This window comes from Sminthopsis crassicaudata, chromosome 1 (genome assembly GCF_048593235.1).
Source record: "Sminthopsis crassicaudata isolate SCR6 chromosome 1, ASM4859323v1, whole genome shotgun sequence".
NCBI lineage: Eukaryota > Metazoa > Chordata > Mammalia > Dasyuromorphia > Dasyuridae > Sminthopsis > Sminthopsis crassicaudata.
The window spans coordinates 449741516-449763901 of record NC_133617.1 but is presented as its reverse complement, the minus strand read 5'-3'; the positions used below and the strand labels follow the sequence as shown (position 1 = coordinate 449763901).

At 34.5% G+C, this 22386-nt stretch overlaps 1 protein-coding gene across 2 annotated transcripts in view; it reads left to right on the top strand.

The window, feature by feature from the left end:
* The window catches only part of PGM5 (phosphoglucomutase 5), a 212719-nt gene that overhangs the window by 6590 nt on the left and 183743 nt on the right, over positions 1–22386 (top strand). For both annotated transcript variants that reach the window (XM_074280735.1, XM_074280734.1), the window contains exons 2-3: positions 12490–12652; positions 17815–17961. In XM_074280735.1, the coding sequence (XP_074136836.1) occupies positions 12490–12652; positions 17815–17961 (310 nt within the window). The remainder of the gene's footprint in view (positions 1–12489; positions 12653–17814; positions 17962–22386) is intronic.

Below are 22386 nucleotides of genomic sequence, written 5' to 3'. Positions count from 1 at the left end.
GATTGTGTTGGTAATGTATAAAAATGCTGAGGATTTATGTGGATTTATTTTGTATCCTGCAACTTTGCTAAAATTCTGAATTATTTCTAATAGCTTTTTAGCAGAGTCTTTGGGGTTCTCTAAGTATACCATCATGTCATCTGCGAACACATCCCAATCTTGAAAGAACTAGTGATTCCTGAGTTACTCTTAGTGATATTTGAAAAACCTTAGATTATAGAAATTAAAACTGCAAAGGTGCTGCTTCTGGCCTCCTCGCTGTTTCTGGCTTTTGATGTTCCACCTTCAAATTCTGGGCATTTTCACTGTCTATCCTTCATGCCTGGAATGCTATCCTTCTTCTATTTCATCTCCTTACTTACCTAACTTCTTTCAAGTCTCAGCTAAAATTCCACCTTCTACAATCTTCCTTTTGAGATTATTTCCAATTTATCCTATGTATATCTTGTTTATGCACACTTGTGTGCAGGTTGTGTCTCTCATTAGACTGAAAGCTTCTTGAAGGCAGCAACAGTTTTTGCATTTCTTGGTATCCTCAGTGCTTAGCAGAGGGCTTGGTATATAGTTGGCATTTAAAAGTTTTTTTTTTTAATTTATGGGACAAAACAAGTAACTCTATAACATAATATAATAAAAAGATGATTGCACACAAAACTGCATTTATTCCTTTGAAATACATAATAAAAATATTATTTAAGTTTTTCCCCTCCCTTTTTTCCCTTTCATCCTGCCCCATTCTAGAGATAGCTACCATTAGACACACACATATTTATATATACTTATACATACATATATGAATATACATACACACATATATATGAATACACATATATTCATAAATCCATATGTGTATTGTGTGTGTGTGTAAAATTATTCTGAACCTTACTTCTATTCATTAGTTATTTCTCTGGATGCAGAGAGTGTCTTTTTCATGTGTTCTTTATATTTAATTTTGGTATTTATAGTAGTAAAATGGCTTATTCTCTTAAATTTACTATACACAAATTCTCTTGATTTTGCTTATTTATCTCTTCATCATTTTGTATAAATCTTTACAAGTTTTTCTAAAATTATTGACTGAACTATTGGGGCATCAAGATATGAAGAGTAATAGAATTAAAGGAATTCAAATTTCAGCTCTGCCTCTTATTGACTATATGGACTTGGACAAATCCCTCAGTCCCTTTGAACTTCATTTTCTTCATCTGTATCTGACCTGAATTTATTATTCTATTTGCCTTCTCAGCTCAACTGCCAATGATATGAGATTATGAGATATGGAAATGTTGCCTTCTGCTTATACGAATTGTCCTGGATTGTTGATTAGTTGGTCCTATTAGACCAGAAAGAAGCTCTTGCTTGATGGGCTTCTGTAATGAGAATGATAGTTGCAATCTAGGTCAAATAAATCTTGGTCTGGCTCAAATGACAAGGGATATGTCAAATGGTGGTGAATGCTGATTGTGTCAGTTCAGAGTTGGATGGAGTAGATGAAGAAGAGAGGAAGAATATGAAAGGTTTTTATAATTCAGTCTCCCTTTCCTGGAGGTGACCTGGACATAGGATTGTAAGATCATAGAATTAGAGCTGGAAATCTATTAGTCAAACCAATGCATTATTTAATTTAATTTATTTTTAAATTTTAAGATTTTAGCTTTCAACATTAATTTCTACAAGATTTTGATTTTCATTTTTCCCCTTCTTCCTTCCCCTTCTCCTAGATGACAAGCAATGTGACAAATGTTATAAATGTTAAATGTACACATTAAATATTTCCATATTAATTATGTAGAAAGAAGAATTAGAACAAAAGGGAAAAACATAAGAAAGAAAAAACAACAAGAAACAGTTAAAATTGTATATGCTTTAATCTTCATTCAGACACCATAGGTTTGTTTTTTTTTTTCTGGATGTGGATAGCTTTTGCCATCATGAATCTATTGGAATTGTCTTACAACATTGTATTTCTTAGAAGAGCAAAGTCTGTCTTAGTTGATCATTGCACAGTTTTGCTCCACTCATTTTATACATGAAGAAACTAAGACCCAGATTTATATGGCTCTTTAAAATTTACAATGTACTTACATCCATTTTCTCATTTTATCCTTACAAGAATCTTTTGGGTTAGATGAGGAAACTAAGATTGAGAAGTGCTAATTGTTTTTAGAGCAACTAAGTGTCTGAATTAGGTTTTGAGTTCAGGAAGTCCAAAACTTTAAACTACTATGTCACTTAGACTTGCTTATAGACAGGTAGATAATCCACTGAGGAAGAATTCAAACCCAAGGCCAGATACTATTTTCCCTGATTTCTTTCTCCTAATTATCTACTGCTGAATAAATAGCAACATTACTTATTTTCATACTAAGGGCACTGCCAATAGCATATGTGACATAGAGTATTACCATTTTTAGTAATTTTGTGAGTAGCCTGTCTTTGAGGATTTTGTATTAGAAATTGGCCTTTGGGGTCCAATTGTCTTCTTTTTGGTCAGTCCATTCTTGGCTCTTTTAATCTATGTTCTTCATTCACTCTTTTTATGGAAAAGTTGAAAGGGAAGGGAGGTTTAGTGAACAGCTGGGGCCTCCCAGCTGCTGGGATGGGTTATTTTAAGCTTCGTTTAGCTGTATCCAGAGACTCAGATGGCATTTTTAAAAATGCTGCTTCATTAGATTTTGTAAAGAAATTTAATTATGTTTATTGAAAGTCAGATACTTGTGTGAAACTTGCCCTAGGAATTTTCCCTAAAACATTTGTTCTTTTTGAGCATGACAGGAGCTCCAGTAATTGGCTAGGAGGTACATATATAAAACAGAGACTTAAGAAGTAGTTCTCACCTAAAAGAATTTATGGGCTAGGACAAGATTCCAAACTAAATTAAAGAACTTCTTAGTTCTTACAGCAACTCTGTAAATTGCAAAATACAAACTTATCTTGATATAGGGGATTTCCTCATCTGGATGTTCCCTGTATTGATGAAATCACATATCTAACCCTATTCACCTTCACTATATGTGGGCAACCTCTGCTGTATTTTAATTCTGTGTTTATTGAAAGTATAGACATATATACACATACATACATATATACTATATATGTTAATGTACATATATACAATGTATGTGCTTGCTTTTATTTAAGGTATGTTTATATGTCTAAATATATATGCCATTATATATACATATTGGCATGGTGAGAGGCAAGATTGATTTTTTTTCAGTTGTTTCAATAATATCTAACTCTTTGTGATCCCATTTGTGATTTTCTTGACAAATATAATAGAGTGGTTTGCCATTTACTTCTCTAGCTCATTTTCTAAATGAGAGTTAAGTGACTTGTCCAAAGTATCTGAGACCTGATTTGAACTTAGGAAAATGAGATTCCAGGTCTAGCACTCTATGTGGAAAAGAAAGCTGGGTCCATGTCTCACTTCAGATACCAGCTTTGTCAATCTGGGAAAATCCTCTTAACTTCTTAACTTATCTGGAAATTGCAAGTGGTAGAAAATACATCAAGAGGCAGTATGGTATGTATTGGAGAGTTGATTTCAAAGTCCAAGAAAATCTAGGTTCAAATTCTGCCACAGGTACATATTGGGAATATGATACTAAACAAGTCACCTCTCTTTAAGATGAGAAGGTATTGAAAGGGATGGGCAGAGAGGTTCTTTCCATTTTCCAGTTTACTATATGAACAAAACCACAGATATAATCCCTATCCCCAGTGAGAGCACTATCTCAGAGGTTTGTTAGGGAGAACAAGTGAGGTAATAAGGTAACTTTAAAAGCACTGTATGAATGTTAACCATTTTTATTCTTAGAATATTCTCAAAATAGTTTTTAATTTTAATTCCCATGTCTCCATGTCTTTTTCATTGTTCTTTCTGCTCGGAAACTGGTGGCATCCACTTTCTATAAAATGCCTGTTTTACTTACATGAACTGAAGCCACATGAAGTGAGCAGAACCAGAAGAACATTGAACACAGTAACAGCAACATTATACTATGATGTGAATAACTTTGATGTCCTTAGCAAAGCAATGATTCAAGACAATTCCAAAGGATTTGTGGTGAAAAATGTTTTCCACCTCCAAGAACTAGTGGCACTTGAATTCAAATTTAAAGCATGCTATTTTTCACTTTTTTTTTCATTTTGGGGGAAAGGGGATCTCTCTTTTTTTATAACATGACTAAAATGGAAATATATTTTACATAACCTAGATCAAATTGCTAGCCTTTCCAATGAAGGGGAGAGAATTTGGGACTCAAAATTAAAAACAAACATGTTAAAATTTAATTTCATATGTAAATGGAAAAATTTTAGTAAAACAAAAAAAGAGGCTGCTTTCAAAGCATTTTTCTCTGAGCAACATACAAGAAGGATATATGACTTTTTATGTAGTTAGTTTTACTATTCAGAGTCCATCAGTGATTTGGAAATCATAGCTATTTTCATAAGGCTTCTCCTTGGCTTTGGGCACTCCCCAGGGCTACTGGCAAGGTCAAAGTGTGGGTAGCCAGCCATTGCTGCATTAAATCAAGGTCCGTTTGTGGCAGCCCTCTTTGTTGTGGCAAGAAACTGGAAATTCCATCAATTGGAGAATGGCTGAATAAATTATGATATATGAATGCTATGGAATACTGTTATTCTGTAAGAAACGACTAGCAGGATGATTTTAGAGAGGCTTGGAAAGACCTACATGAACCGATGGTAAGTGAAATGAGCAGAACCAGGAGATCATTAGATATGGCAACAACAAGACCACACAAGGATCAATTTTGATGGAAGTGATTATCTTCAATATTGAGGTGATTCAAACCAGTTCCATTTGTGCAGTGACAAAGAGAGTCATCTACATCCAGAGAAAAAACCATGGGAATAGAGTGTGGAACACAACGTAGCATTGTCATTCTCTCTTGTTATTTGCTTGCATTGTGTTTTCTTTCTAAGTTTTTTTCTTCCTTCTTGATCTGATTTTCTTTTGTAACAACTTAATTACATACATATGTATACATATATTGGATCTAACATGTATTTCAATATATTTAACATGTATTGGACTATCTGAGAGCTAGGAGAGGGGTGAGGGGAAGGAGGGGAAAATTTGCAACAAAAAGTTAAGCAAGGGTCAATGTTGGAAAAATTATCCATGCATATGCTTTGTAAATAAAAAGCTTCAATTATAAAAAAAAATCAAGGTTATCTCCTTTCTTTCCCTTCTTCTAGCATATCCAGGACAGTTTTTTTTTTTTTTTGAGGGGGTAATAGAAGCTGCTCCTTATTTCATCTTAAAATAAATTTTGAGTGATATCTTTTGTTTTTATAATCTCTACATATCCCATACATATATTTCTTCCAGAGAGCAATTACTTATAACAATGAATTTAAAAAAAAAAGAAAGAAAAAAAATTCAGTAAAACAATGAGCACATGGAGCAAATCTAACAGTTTACATAGTGCTCCATAACTAAATCTCGGACCTCTGTAAAGAAACAGAAAAAGAGTTATTTTCTCATTCCTTTTCTCTAGAGTTAGACAGGGGTCCTTTGTAACCCTCAGCTTCAGTGGTTTGGGTGTTTTGTTTATATTGTTGCAATCATTGTATATATTGTTTTCATAGTTCATGATATCATAGGATCACAGACTTTGTGTTGGATGGGAAGCCATTCTGTTCAACTGATAGATCCTGTTTACTTGAATTTATACCCATTCATATAAATCATCTTCTGCCCACTGTTAGTGATCTTTCGTTACCTTATTTAATACATCTTCTGTAGCTACTTCTCAGTGAGTGAGCATTTACTTTCTTACATGAGGTTTTAACTTGATTCAGAGGGTTCTTCAGAAATGTCTCTTCACATCACATCATGTTACCTTGCTAAGGTCTTGATTTGTCAAATGGGTGAGGCAGTCCATACTAAATATCTTTGAAGGTCCTTTATGGCTTTAAAATCTGAGCTATAATTATCACTTCTCATAATCACAAGTATGACTTCCCTCCTCAAGCCATCTCAAATGTTCAACTGCAGCAAATGCTAGAAACACCCCCTCCTTCCACTATACCACCCCCTTACCATGTCTAGGTCTTAATTTCTTGTTTCACAAGGATTTCCAGACTAATTGACTGAAACATGTGAGAGATTATGGGGAGGAAGGAGCCAGAAGAAGCTAAATGGCTCCATGTTAAGCTCGTGAAATGTCTAAAAATGTCCAGCTGCCCAAGATCCTAGTGCTTACAAGGATTCAGGCAGGACCTTTGTCAGGGTAACTGCTGCTGTAGTCCCAATGAATGTTTGGGTAGGAGTCATGGTCTTTTTCTGATTTGAATTCTCTAAGGCAAAGTGACATCCTCATGGGGAATGTAATATACAAGGCATTACTCTGCTGCCCTAAAAATCTTGCCGAGTTATAAATCTTTGCTTACCAGAGGTATTTGATTGATATCTGTGGCATAAGTTGAAGACCATGGTGTGTGTGTGTGTGTGTGTGTGTGTGTGTGTGTGTGTGTGTGTTTCAAAGCAACAAATTTGTCAGATTAAGCAAATGGAAGTGATTTCTAAACAGCTTGGGTTGATCTAAGTGGGTGATGTCTTTAAAAAATCGATAGTGGATGTGGATGCCCATCAATTGGAGATTGGTTGAATAAATTGTGGTATTTGAATGCTATGGAATATTATTCTGTAAGAAATGACCAGCAGGATGATTTAAGAAAGGCCTGGAGAGACTTACATGAACTGATGCTGAGTGAAATGAACAGAACCAGGAGATTGTTGTATACTTCAACAACAATACTATATGATGATCAATTCTGATGGATGTGGCCATTTTCAACAATGAGATGAACCAAATCAATTCCAATAGAGCAGTAATGAACTGAACCAGCTAAACCCAGCAAAAGAACTCTAGGAGATGATTATGAACCACTACATAGAATTCCCAGTCCCTCTAATTTTGTCCGCCTGCATTTTGGATTTCCTTCACAGGCTAATTGTACGCTATTTCAAAGTCTGATTATTTTTGTACAGCAAAACAACTGTTTGGACTTGTATACATATATTGTATTTAATTTATACTTTAACATATTTAACATGTATTGGTCAACCTGCCATCTTGGGGGGGGAAGGAGAGAAAAAATTGGAACAAAAGGTTTGGCAATTGTCAATGTTGTAAAATTACCCATGCATTTAAAAACTATTAAAATATACTTAAAAAATCGATAGTGGAAATTAATACTACCCACATTAAAGAGAAAATAAACACTGTCCGAGATACATTATTTTTTTAAATATTAGGATTATATGTTTATATTTCTATCTAATCCTAAAGCAGATATTCCTAATGGAAAGTTTGTTAATCATAGTAATGATCATGATGTTGCCAATAATGCTGATGAGGCTGATGGTGGTAGTGGTGGTGCTGATAGGTGGTGGTATTGATGATGATGATGATGATAGCTAGTGCTTTCAGGTTTTGCAAAATATTTTACAAATATATCATGTGATTCTCATGCCAATCCTGTGAAGTAGATGCTATTATAATCCTAATTTTACAAAAGAGGAAACTATGACAGAAAGAAATGAGGGTGAGGGGGGGAGAGAGATAGAGACAGAAACAGAGAGAGACAGAGAGAGACAAAGACAAAGAGAGACAGTGAGAGAGAGAGAGAGAGAGAGAGAGAGAGAGAGAGAGAGAGAGAGAGAGACAAAGAGACAGAGAGAGGGAGAGAGAAAGGAAGGGAGGGAGAATGGGAGGGAGGGAGGGAGAAAGATTGAGAGAGGGGGGGAGGGGAAGAGTCTTTCCAGGAAAAATGTTTAAGAAATTCACTATAGCCCATCTTTCTGGTATGTATAAAGTACAGACTGCCTTAATCTCATAATGGAGGGGGCAAGAGGATCTCTTTTAACATTCTAAGTGCTTGTGGATACTTCTTCATCAATTCAACAAGCATTTAGTAAACATCTAAAATATGGTTGACATTGAGGGGAGGAATGCAAAAAAACCCAATGTCCTATCTTCAAGAAGTTTATATTTTCTTAGAAGGTACAACACATAAATAAAAAAGATAAGTAAATGCAAAACAATTCTAGAAAGAGAAAACTAATTTAAGGGAAACAGAAATGTCTTCTCTAGGAGATATAAATCCGAAAGGAATAAATGTGGAACATTCAAAATTTGTAATCCTCACTTCTCTATTCTGTGAGAAAATAATCTTTTAAAAAATGAAAGAAAGGGCACAATATATTTTAGTCTATTCATAGAGTAATGGAATGCTTGTAATGGAACCCAAAGGGTCTGGTTCATTTTGAGGAATTTCTTACTACTGGTCTCTAACCCATCCAGAAAACCTGAAAAATAACTACTTAATGTCTTCTTGTATACTGATTACTAACTCCTCCTGCTATCATATAATTTATAAAACTTTTTTAAAAAGCTAAGTTAATTAAAGGCCAAATGAATGCTAAACAGCTTCTTTCTGATGGTCAGACATTTGGATCATAAGAATATAACATTATAGGCCTAGAAAGGCCTTCTAGGTCACCTCTTCCTTCATTTTATAGATGGAGAAATTGAGGCACCAGGAGATTAAGTTATCTAAATTCACACAGCTAATAGGCATCAGAAGTAGAATTTTAATCCTCACCTTCTAATTCCAGAATCAATAATCTTTCCATTGTTCTGTGTTCTCTTTTTCAGGAGCTCAGAAAGCACCTTAGTTTCTAATTATCTCTCAAATCTAAAAGAATCTCACTAAAGCAGTTGGGTGGAGTTAGTATGCTACTCATAGGATTTTATAAGCCATAACTATGGTGGAGGGAGTAGGAGGTGGCATTACTCAGCCCACTTCCCAATCCTGGTTTTCTAGGATGAAGATTATGTATTTCTTTAGGGCATATCATTACAGCAAGTACTGACTCCAATATCATCAGATATAAGAAGTGGAGGATACTTTAGACACAATCTAGTTCAAGATCCTCTTTTTGCATGTGAGGAAAATCAGGTACAGTGATATTATGACTGCCTCAAAATCATATACTTGGTAAATGTCATAACTGAGAGCAGGAAACTCAGGCTTCCTAATAGCTAGTCCAGGGCCTCCTCCAATACCTTTTACTTTATGTATGCATTTACCCCTTTTCTTCCAACTGACTGGGAGGAAATTATGTATTCCAAAATTAATAGATATTTGTCCTTTAAAGACTCAAATGTTTATTTTTACTTAATGGTTATAATAAGCTTTCTAATGTTTTCTTCAGTTAACCAACAAGTATTTATGCATTAGGAAAGGCAGCAATGTGGCTCAGTGGAAAGAGTGCTAAGCCTGGAGTCAGGATAACCAGAGTTGAGATCTGATCTCAGACACTGTTTGGACAAGTCACTTAACCCTGTTTGCTTTAATCCATTATGTATTAGTCGCTGTGCTAGGCACTAGAAATACAACTATAAAGAACTAAATAATCCCTATTCTTGTCAGCTTTATTCTAATAGTTTTGATCTGCTAAGTCACCGAGATGTGGTGAATGGAGAGTTGACACACCCTCTTAGGAGTAATGGATTTGTATTCCCAGAGCAAAAGGTGAAATGAATGAGAAGAATGGCACATGGAGTGGTATAGCAGGAAAATGGGCGGGGTGAAACATGGCTAGGATGCTTGGGTCTGCTAAATAAAGTATATTAGGATTCTTATAAGGTGCTAAGTCACTGGAATGGTTATAATTATCTAATTTAGCATGGTACTTAACAATTCTCTAGTTCAGAGTTCACACCTTTAAGAGAGCATACTTTTAAGGAGCTCCCACAAGCCCAGGGAGTACCCACAAGCCCATTCTCTGGGAGGATATAAGGAGCCAGGATTCAGGGAGGAGGAGTCAAGATTTCATTCTCATGTCTACCTTCGAGCTGGCTGGAGGCTTTAGATTCAGAGGGAGCTAGAGACTGAAGCTGGCTGGAGACATTCTGATAAGAGCTCATTGGGGAATCAAGGAGAGAGATAGGCCTCTACTAAAGCCAACCAGGCCCCAGGAAAAGATTCAGGATTTTGAAGGACACAATATAGGATCTGGACTTTAACTCCTGGCTGCATTTTGGGATTATTGAACTGAACTAAAACTAAGGCTGCCTCCAGAAGCTCCCTAAGAAACCTCCTCCCAGAGAACGATTACGATTTAGAGAAAATATCGCATTTTGGTGCCCATCGTGGGGCAAGGACTTTTGCTATCCTGACTGATTCTAAGCCCTTCAGGGAGCTAGCCCAAACTTTACAAAAGTAGACTGTGATTTTGTGCTCACACACTCACTTGTTGGGATTGTAGTCCTCCATTGGGGGGGATCTAAAGCATAACCCCTGCAGGATTTGGGTCTATTTCTCTAATTCAAGGGGTATAGCAATATCACATGGTAATGATTGCTGGGATGAAACTGTTTGATCTTTCTTTCTTCCTTCCTTTCTGACAATTGACTTGCCTAGGGCTACACAGCTAATAAGTGTCTCAGGCCAGATTTGAACTCAGTTCTTTCTTTTTATCTCCATTGTTGTATCCACTATGCAAGCACATTGTGCTCTATCTATTACACCACTTAACTGTTCCATGAAATTAACCTTATTATACATTACTTTCTTTTATGGTTTATTCATACTGACCTTTTTGCTGTTCTTTATGCATAACTCTATCTCCTAACTCTATACCTTGGATATATTGGCTATTATCAATAGTAGGTATTTGTAGTGATCACTTGTGTAATTAGCATTTAGTGAAGAGGAGTTAAAATGTCAAGAATATACTAAGGGCTACTTTCTCCATTAAGACAGATTAGATTTCCCTTCTCAACTCATACTTGTACCTCTAGATCATAGATATTACTCTAGCTGAATATTCTTTTGAGACAAGAAAAAATAGTGCCCCAAATCTAGGATCTGCCTCCTTCCTCCATCCTCTTCTCCAAACTTCCTGACTGTCTTCTCCATAGAAACAGCCAAGATGTTATCTATCTATGCCATTCACAATGTGAATATAGCAGGAAAATGGCCAGGATGAAATACAGTCAGGATGCTTGCCAATTTGTGCTCACACTCACTTGTTGAGATAGTAGATAACTCATGTGGACATAACTTACCATAAGGTACTATATCTTAACATAATTTATATGATCATGATTTTAGAACTGGAAAGTGGGGGAAGGGATAGGAAAAATAAGATAATTTCTAGAGGGTGATAATTTAAGTGAAGCATGGATAGGGGTGGATAGATAAAGTGGACCATGTGAGGGATTTAACATTCAGGATGGCATAGAGTTTGAGAGCTGAATGGGTCTATGGTCCAGAGGAGTGAAGTAAAAGTGAAGTAAAAACAAGAAGATGGCTGAATTCCTAGATCAAAGGATCTAATTGGAAGGACCTTAGAGGCTCTTCAGGGTAACAGCTTCATGAAAATTTTTATTGATTGTCTCTTGTTTGAAAATTGCCTTCATTTTCTATTATGGTTTTTTTTTTCTTCCTTACTCCATGATCTGTCCCTACTAATCAAAAAACCCCAAACAAACAAAAGTACCCTGAAAAAGTAGCTAAGTAAAGTCAAGCAATTCATCAGCTGAAATCTGACAATATAGGTAATATTCCATATCCATCTGTTGCCTTTATAGAGAGATGTATTTTGTAAGTTCTTCTCCTGAGTTCAGCTTAGTATAAATTATATAGACTTTTTTTTCTTTTTATCTCCATTGTTGTATTCAATATGCATGCACATTTTTAGATCTTCCAAAGTTTCTCTGAATGCTACATAGTCTTTGCTTCTTATGGTATAATACATGTATTACAATCTGGATAGTCATTCACCACTTCTTTGCTACCACAAAACAGTTTTTGTGAATCATGAATATTTTGGTACATATGGAACCTCTCTATCTTTGACTTTACTGAGCAGAATATGTTAAACAATTAGCAAAGAAAATACTTGAGGGAAAAATATGGACAATTCAGACCTTTGTTGGTATAATTTCATACTTTTCAGAATGGACGTACCAATTCACAGTTCTACTAATAGTGTATTAGTGTGCCTCTCTTTCAGTAGCTAACAATGCTTGACTATTCCCAATTTTTGTCAATTTTCTCAGCATGAAATAAACATCAGTCACTTGGATTATATTTCTTTTACTATTTATTATTTAGTTATTTGTTATTTAGAATATACTTTCATATACTAAATCTCTCATTTACAAATGAAGAAAGAGGTCTTGGGGGATTAAGTATCTTGTCCAAATTCAAATGATAGATAGCAAGCATCAGAAATGGGATTTGTTCCCATGCCTTCTGATTTCAGAGCTGATGCTCTTTCCCTCTTGACTCTTTAGTCAAGAGACTTAGCCCCAGTAGGCCTTCACCTAAACAATCCTATGGCCAAAGATTTCTGATCACTACTGAATATAAATCTTCATGATTTAATTACCTTCACACTTATTCAAGTTGGTTAATTTTTCTTTTTTTTGGTTGGTTTAGATTGGTCGGCTGATCATTGGCCAAAATGGCATCTTGTCCACGCCTGCTGTTTCATGCATTATCAGGAAGATAAAAGCAGCCGGTGGAATCATTCTCACTGCTAGTCATTGCCCTGGAGGACCAGGGGGAGAGTTTGGAGTCAAGTTTAACGTTTCTAATGGAGGTAGGTAGACTTAAAATAAATGGAACAAATTTGTGTATCTGAAATGTGTTAACATAATGCTCACTTGTTTCTTTCCCTCTTATCAGTTGGTTAACAAGAATTTATTAAATGCCTACAATAATTTCAGATACTATGTTAAATTATAGGAATATAAAGACAGTTTAAAACAGAATTCCTGCCTTCAAAAAGCTCACATTGTAATGGGGAGATTATTAATAGAATTATAGGTTCATTTTATTTTAGAGCTGCAAGAGATTTTGGAGATCATCTAGTATAGGAGTCCTTTACCTTTTTGCATCATAGACCCTTTTGGCAGTCTAGGGAAAATCCACAGAAACCCATGAATTCTTCAGGATAATGTTATTACATGTATAAAATAAAATATATAGGATTACAAAGGAAGCTAATTATATTGAAATACAATTATCAAAACATTTTTTAAAAATCCATATACTGCAGGTTAAGAACTCTTTTTTCTAGTTCAAATCCTTCATTTTACAAATAAAGAAACCAGAAAGTAAAGAGATTCAATGACTTGTTCAGGATTACTTCTCCCTCCTTTAAATCTATCTGTCTGTCTGTCTGTCTATCTATCTTTCAATATATACACATATATGTATATATCATCTTTTATATGTGTATATATAGATACATATACATACATGCATGTGTATTCATGCCTATTTGTAGCTACACATACATTCATTTCTGTTTATAGATACAATATATATATATATATCATCTTTTATGTGCATATGTATAATTGTATAGACATATGTGTGTCTATATTTATATATGCATATCTATCTATAGATATACGCACATATGTATATATCATCTTTTATATGTATATCTTTTACATATATTCATACATACATATATGCATGGACAGGATGTCATAAGTATACTTAGAAGTTGGGAGAGGGACCAAAGAAAAGCCTTTAGGAAAAGGAAGAAAATTATTTCAGTGTTTGAAAAGGTTGAATTTGAGGAATACATGAGACATCTGGGAAGAATTGTTTAAAATGCACTTAGAAGTGCTGAATTTGGAAAATTTGAATGTGATTCAGGTAGATATAGAGATTTTAAATTCATCCCTATAAAGGTGATAATAAGACACAAGAGTGAATAAAATCACCATAGAAAATAGAGAATAAAGAGGAAGGAGACTTAAGCTAAGAATAGATCTTGTGGAAAGCCAAAAATTAAGGGACAAGAGAAGAGGAATCAGTTGAGACAGAGAAATAGACACAGTGATAGGAAAATTAGGACACTGTAGTGCCAGGAAAACCTAAGGAAAAATCAGTTTCAAAGGGGAATTTGGAGGATGGTCATAATGTCAGAAAAAAATTGAAGAAAAAGACAATTAAAAAATTTGGAATAAGTTGAAAGCAGTTCAAAAAAAAAGTGGGGACAGAGGCTAGATTATAAAGAATTCAGAAATAACTGAATGAATAGTAAGGAAATGAAGACAAATAGTATAGGAGTTTGGCAATAAAGGGAAAGTAAGATTGGATAATAGATTGAGTAGATTGAGGTAGCATGATTGGGGGAATATATTTTCCCTCAGTACAAATAGAGAGACTTAAATATATCTGTTTGTGGGTAGAAGGTAAGGATCCATTTAAGGAGTGGTTGATATAAGGGTTTAATTAATGTGATGGACTCCTTTGGCAGTATGAGTGAAGCCTCTGGGGCCCTTCTCAAAATATTGCTTGAAATGCATAAATATATGAAATAAATAATATTGAAACAAAGTTTAAAAATATATTTTTAAAAACCTACTTCATGGGCCTCAGATTAAAAAGGCTGAAGATCTGTGAAAGAGAACCTAATTTATGGAGTAAGATCTCTTTGGAGGCAGGGAAATGAAGTCAAAACACAGATTGAGAGGGGTTAGTTTTGGAAAGGAGAAGAGAAATTAGATGAAAACATAGAGAAATTTTGAGGTAAAGAGGAGAGAAGTTGTAGGAGTTTGTCATGAAGCTTTAATCTCAGTAAATTAAGAAGCAGAATTAGCTGCTGAAATTAAGCTACTTACTAGGAAAGCTAGGTGATGCAATGGAGAGAGTGTCAGGCCCGAAGTCAAAGAACTCAACTTTGTGAGTTCAAATCTGGCTTGGATACTTACTATCTATGTGATCTTGGTTAACCATTTAATCCTGCTTCTCTTAGTTTTCTCATCTTTAAAATGTGCTGGAGAATGAAATAGAAAACCATTACAGTATCTTTGCCAAGAAAATCCCAGTTGGGTCGTGAAGAGTCAGACAGGACCAAGATGACTCAATAGTAATAATATATACTATATATATATATATATATATATATATATATATATATATATATATATATATATATATATATATATATATATTATAGTATCTTGAGGGTGGTCCAGACTTCTAAAAAACCTTTGAACCTTCAGGATTCACAATACTTTTCGCATCCTATGTACTTAATGTTTTAAAAGAATGAATTAGGAGTACTGAGGTCTTAGATGGGTTAAAAAGTATGAATTTGCACTAGCCAGAAGGTTTCTCTAGGAAAGCTTGACAGTTTGGATATAGGAGAAGGTGATGAGGGTAGTTGAAGGTCAAAGTTAGCAACTGTTAACTAGAACATTCCTTAGCCACAACTCTAACCTAATGCCTCATTGTAAAGTAGAAGTAAATAACCCTAACTAATTAAAGATTTTGCTAAAAAAAATGCAAGGCTTGGCAAGATCTACCAAGCTTAAATAAGGGCTGGGTGGTGTACAAAATGTTGCTGTATGAGAACTTGATTAGCAAGATTCAGAGAAGAAATTGCCAGGTTAGTTTTATAGTTATGAATTTTTTTTTACTAAAATCTCAAGTTACAAAAGAGTTGTTATCTGGATCAATGGAAGTAACACTTATACTATTAAGTCCATAATGTCAGAAAGATCTCCAAAGAACAATAAAAAATTCATAGAATAGGAAGCTTAGAGCCTCAAAAGGTTGTCTAATTCATAAACATTACTCATAACATTTTTGCAATTATGTGCAGCTTGTACTACTACTCCTATTCTAGGTATGAGAAATTGGCCATGACTTTGGCATCAATATTCAGCCAGAAATATTTTTTGAAAACATGGATTGTGTAGGAGCCAGTGGGAGATTAACACATTCTCTTATCCAGTAACCATAAAAACAAACACATAAACAAAAAAATCCCAACACATTTTTTCAATTTTATAAAGAAAAAATGGCATAAAGGAGAGAAATTAGGAATTTTTCTCCAGCTTCCTCAGTCTTCTTCTATTGGTAACCAGCTCAAGTGGTGTCTTGGTCAGCAAAATAGTACTAACATGTTGCCATATGAAGGATATTTGATTCATTTACAAGGTCTGAGTTTTCCAGTTACTATTTGTGTTACCTTGTGCAAGTCATTGAGCTTCTTTCTAGTGCTTCGTTTTCCTTTTTATAAAACAGATCTTGATCTTGTAACATTCTCCACTTACTGAATTGAGATCAGCTTCTTTGGTTCAACAAACATTAAATGCTCAGTATTGTGCTAGGTGCTGACTAGGAATTTTTAAAAGTGAAAAATATGGTCTTGTTCAGTATTTTCTTGAGTTATAAAATAAGTCTTACACTTAGAAAAGAACTAGATATAGAGTTTCTGTCCCTTCAGTAAAAATAAGCATGTTTTAAAACAACAATTCACATTTTACAGGACCTTAAAATTTTCGAATCATTTTCCATATTTTATTTTTTTAAGAGTCTCATAACAACTTTGAAAGGTAAATATTACAGGCATTATTTCGCCCATCTTACAAATGAGATTAAAAGACTTACTCATGATGAGGAAGTCAGTAAGCATCAAGATTTGAACCCATGTCTACCTGACTCCAAGGTGTATAGGGTGTTCAGGAAGGATTATTATCTCTGATATTTGGACTTGTTGAACCCTTTTTAGAACAGCTCATCTGCCTTTGGTATCTACTTGCTACCCAAATCTCACCTGTGGCTCCAAGAAACTGTAATATGTACAGCAGGCAGGCACTCTGGTAAAACCATCTTGGCAGATAGGTTAAATCCAGTTTTAGGGTAACCAACAGGCTTCAAATCCATGGGTGAGTTAGGGGAATGTTGCCTAATCCAAGTATGTGAAGACTTTCTCTTGTGGAATAGGCAGATAGGCAATTTGTTCCAATGTCCATGAAGATAGTTGAAGTAGGTGAGACAGAGCACTTAGAGCTTGGTCAGGTATCAAAGATGCCAAGATCATCCAGCATACCAAGCCATTGACAGTTTTCTTAACTGAAGAAAGACTGAGGCTAATGACTTTTATATAACTCTTCTTCACTGAAATCCATTTCACAAGCATCATGTGTAATGTCACAATAACCTGACACCAAATTCGGAGTATACCAGAAGTAAAATCTCATGTTCTTTCTAAAAATATTATTTTTTTTTCTAATTAAATGTAAAGACAATTTTCAACATTTCATTTTTGGAAAGATTTTGAGTTCCAAATTTTTCTCCCTCTCTTCTTTCCCTCCCTCCTTCCCTAAATGGCAAACTATCTGAAATAGATTATTTCATTCTTTTTGAGGGAGAATATCAAACATTTGTAGTTACATCCGAATTGATTGAAATATGAGGTTGATTAAATAAACCAGCTAAACATACTGGGCTAACCTGTAAAACTCAATGTAACCCTTTTCAAGGTTACCTGCAAAATTAGTTTTATTCTCAGATTCTTAAGCTTGGTGATCTTCATACTCTGCTTCTATCTCTTATCCTGGATGGGAATAGATTATAAAATCAGTTCTTCTTGATAGGTGTAAAACTATTCTCCACAGAAATGGATATTAAAAAACGAACTCCCAACAAAAATCCCTCAAACATGATCTGAAATACCATGTTTTTGCTAAAGTGAATTTGAGCATCAGAAAACTAAGCTATTTGAGCAATTTTCTCCTGAGTATGAATTCTCTTGAGTATGAGTATTGGACAAATGGATCATTTTCTTTGCTGGTTAGGGAAGGTAGGCTATTGCTTCTAAAATTGAAGTGTGTGTGTATGTATGTATGTATGTATGTGTGTGTGTGTATGTGTGTGTGTGTGTGTGTGTGTGTATGTGTGTGTATGCTCATGCACAGGGTTTTTTGTTTGTTTGTTTGTTTTAAATTTTAGGTCCTGCACCAGATGTAGTTTCAGATAAGATCTACCAGATCAGCAGAACGATTGAGGAGTATGCCATCTGTCCAGATCTCCGAATTGACTTATCTCGACTAGGAAGACAAGAATTTGATTTGGAGAACAAATTCAAACCTTTCAGAGGTAATAGTAACATTCAATTCAAATGATATGGCACAGCAGCTCCATGGATTGTGGGAATTGGGACTGTCTCAGAATCTTTACTGTGTTGGAAACTAAATTAAATATTTGAACTAAACTTCTGAAGAACAGCTATTGATGTATGACATCTGTGTGTTGTTAAGAGAAAGGAAAGAAGGAAACAAGCATTTATTAAAAGCCTACTTTGGGCCAAGTACCCTACTAAGAGTTTTAAAAATATACTCTCATTTGATGCTCACATAACCCTGGAGATAGGTGCTGTTATGCTCCTTTTGCAATTGAGGGAACTGAGGCAGATAGAGGATTAGTGACTTGGGTAGGTCACTAGTAAGTAAGCTAGTAAAGTAGCTAGTAAGTAAGTAAGCTAGTAAATAAGTAAGTGCATTTGAACTCAGGTCTTTCTGGATTTAACTTCAGTATCTATCCATGGTGCTATCTGGAAGCTTGATAAGGAAGTTTAGAAGATTCTTTCAAAATCTATTTTCATACTCGTGAGATTTCAAATCAAGTGAAGTAACATATGTAAAGTGCTTTGCAAATCTTAAAGAATTATGTAAGTGATAAATAACTATTATTCTTTTTTTGGACAACACTTTGAAAAGCCATATTGACTTTGCTTTTATAAAACTTTAGAAAATCTCATTAAACAATCTGCTCAAACATTCTCCCTCCTGCCTTCTCCCTCCCTTTTTTTTTTTACTTCCATTGTTCTCTCCCCTTCCTCTTCCTCTCTGTCTCTCTTTCCTTCTTCATCTTCTTCTCCCTATCCTCTGTATCAGTCTCTCCCTCAACAGTGAGTGGGAATATGTTATACAACCTTCAGATGATTCTGGAAAGATTTACTGTAGGAACAGGGGTGCCAAATGCAATATTTTATCATGGGACTGAGTTGATAAGTTGTCAAACATTTGCTAATCTGCATTGGTAGAATTTTCTTACTAGGAGTTGCCTGCACCTAGAGAAATCTTAAACATGAACAATCTTTAATTTTAAGAATTAATTTTATAACATTTAGAATGAAATTGCTGATAATAATCCTGCTTCCACCCAGGTAACTCTGGTTGAATCACTTAATCTCTATGTGTCTCAGACAATTTCCTTGAAGATGGCTTGTGAGGTTTTTTTTTTTTTTTTTTTTCACTTGTGAAGGGAGAATCATGGATCTTCTCTATATAAAGTGTCTCAAAAGTTTTAATGCAGTTTTATGCTTCAATGATAGTCCACTAAAGTCACAATCAGTTACTCCATTGATAAAGGTTATATTCCTTGACATTTCTGTGGTCATTGTATAAATTGTTCTTCTCTCCCTTCTCTCTGCATTATTTCATACAAGTTAGCTAAGTTTCCCAGAATTATTTATATTCATATTCATCATTTATGACCATTTCATTACTCTTTTACACTACATTTTGTTCAGACATTTCCTCAATTATTGGATAGTCCCTTTGTGGAAACAATTTTCTTAACTGCTTTATGTCCCTCTAAATTATGAGTTAATCATTGAGCATATTTTAAATGTCTACTGTGTGTCACATACTTTGTTAGGTACTGGGGATACATAGTTGAGTCTAAAGATATCCCTGTATTTATATATATATATATATATATATATATATATATATATATATATATATATATATATATATATATATATATATATATATATATATATATATATATGATTTATCAAGGGATACATGACAAACCACATATAGGAATTTCCAAATTATATAAAAAGTAAAACATAAAGTATTTTTGGTGTGTGAGGATACAATCAGGAAAGGCCTCTTGAAGAAGGAAAGAAGGAAACTTACTCTATGCCAGTCATTGATCCAAACTATTTACAAATATTGTTCATTTGGACCTTATACTTTGTTAGGTATTATTATTATCCTTATTTTACAGCCAAGGAAAGTGAGGCGGACAAAAGTAAAATAGCTTTCCTAAGGTCAAATAACTTAATGTCTAAGGCTACATTTTCACTCATGGGCCCAGCCTATGCTATCATAAATGATATCCTTATTTTAGAAGTAAGGTAACTAGGACACCATTACTGGGACATCACTGATGTCCTTAGGCAAGGCTGAAGGAGAGAGAATTAAACTTGTTTGTCCTTCATTCTTGAAGAGAACCAGTGACATCAGGAAGATGATGTCATGACTTGCAAGTGAATTGGATTTAAGTGAGGCAAAGTTGAGCAAAATCATCAGACTCCTGCTTTCCTTCAGAGTCACTGGGTCTAGGAGTGAGTCAAAGACAACTGGTGATGGCTCTTGATGCAGTGGGGCCTTTTTAAGTGGAATGAGAATATGGAGCTTTGAAGGTTTAATGCTCAGTCAATTACTACCAAATTGCTTTCTATAAGGTTGTATCTTTTCAGAATTTGTAGTCAGTTCTATTATAATTCACCATATATGTTCCCAAAAAACACTTTTTTTTCTTTTTTGCTTGGCAAAAGCATGCACTAAAAACCATAATGCTTAAAGAGAAAATGAAGTTGGGATACAACACTCAAAACCTTCATCAATGATACATTAAAAAGAAAAGATACCTAAGTAATAAAAATGGTTAAACCATTTTATACATAGTAAATTATTAACATATATATTACTATAAATAGTGGCAAGATTTGAGTGCTGCTCAAGACCTGTACCCATTTCCTACAGGGTCCAGGCTGGCAAAATTGGCCAGCATTTCCATAGAGAAAAGTTAGGACCACCCCTTCTCTTCTACTTATAGCTTTTATCACACCAGAAAATATACTTTAAATATTTGCTTGTAGAGGTGAACATCAGGCTGAATGAATGAATATTCATTTTACTAATTGGAAAAAATATTTGTATAGTGTATAGATGCAATCATTTAAACTAAAAAAAAATCTGGTATCAAAGAGGCCTTCAAGATTATCTAGTCTAAGAGATAGAGAAACTAAAATAGAGAAGCAAATGATTCAAGATCACAAAATAAGAGACAGAGTAACACTTAAACTGTGGGTAATTCCCCCCCTCACCTTTTTTTTCCCCTCTGAGGCTGGGGTTAAGTGACTTGCCCAGGGTGACATAGCTAGGAAGTGTTAAGTATTTAAGGTCAAATTTGATCTCGGGTCCTCCTGAATTCAAGGCTGGTGCTCTATCCACTGTGCCACATAACTGCCCCCCATCTCACCTTAATGAAAATAATTTTATGTTAAGAATAATTAAGCATTCCTACTGATATTTTTAAAGGCAGTTTTATTTATTTATGATCATTTATAATGATCTCAATTTTAAAAAACACAATCATTTCTTTTTTTTGTTTTATTTTTTATTTTTTTGTTTTTGTTTTTTTATTACTTTTATAATTATAACATTTTCTTTGACAGTACATATGCATAGGTAATTTTTTTTTACAACATTATCCCTTGTACTCCCTTCTGTTCTGAATTTTTCCCCTCCTTCCCTCCACTCCCTCCCCTAGATGGCAGGCATTCCCATATATATTAAATATGTTATAGTATATCCTAGGTACAATATATATTGTTGTTGTTGTTGTTGCAAAGGAAGATTTGGATTCAGAAGGCAAAAATAACCTGGGGAGAAAAACAAAAAAATGCTAACAGTTTATACTCATTTCCCAGTGTTCCTTCTCTGGGTGTAGATGATTCTGTCCATCATAAACACAATCATTTCTGAAAATATTCCTCCACAACCTTCCTCCCTTTCAGTTACATTTTAACAGGGAAAACCAGTTTAGTAAAAACCAATCAATAAAATGACAGTGTTTGTAGCATTTTTCTGCCCTTATACCTTTTATTATCTACTTTTTGGAGGAAATTGAGGTGAAGTGTCTTGCCCAGGGTCACATGGCTACTAACTATTAGATGTCTGAGGTCAAATTTGAACTCAGGTCATCAAGCTGCCCCTATCTATTGTTTTGATATTGAGGTGGTTATTATAGTTACTTAGTGCCTGACAATGATCATGCTATAAAATAATGATTGTGTTCTAATTTGTAAAGTACATCTGGAAATAATAATAACTAGCATGTACTTAGTATCTACTATATACCTGGTTCTGTGCAGGACACTTTAAAAATACTATTTAATTTGATCTTTTAAACAACTCTGGGAGATAGTTGTTATTATTGGCCCCATTTAGGAACTGAGACATCAGAAGTTAGTTTGATCAACTAAAATATCTGTAGATTTAGCATCACCTATAATGTGGAAAAATATCTCCTAGCTTCCATAAGGCCAAGTTCATTTTTAAGCTACTTATTCAAATGAAGTCCAGTCTAGTTGACAAATACTTGTTAAATATCTAGTATGTGTTAGGCACCATACTAAGTACTGGGGACACCAAGAAAAGCTGAAAGTAGCACCTACTTTCAATAGGCTCACAATCTGATGAGGATGTGACTCACTACATT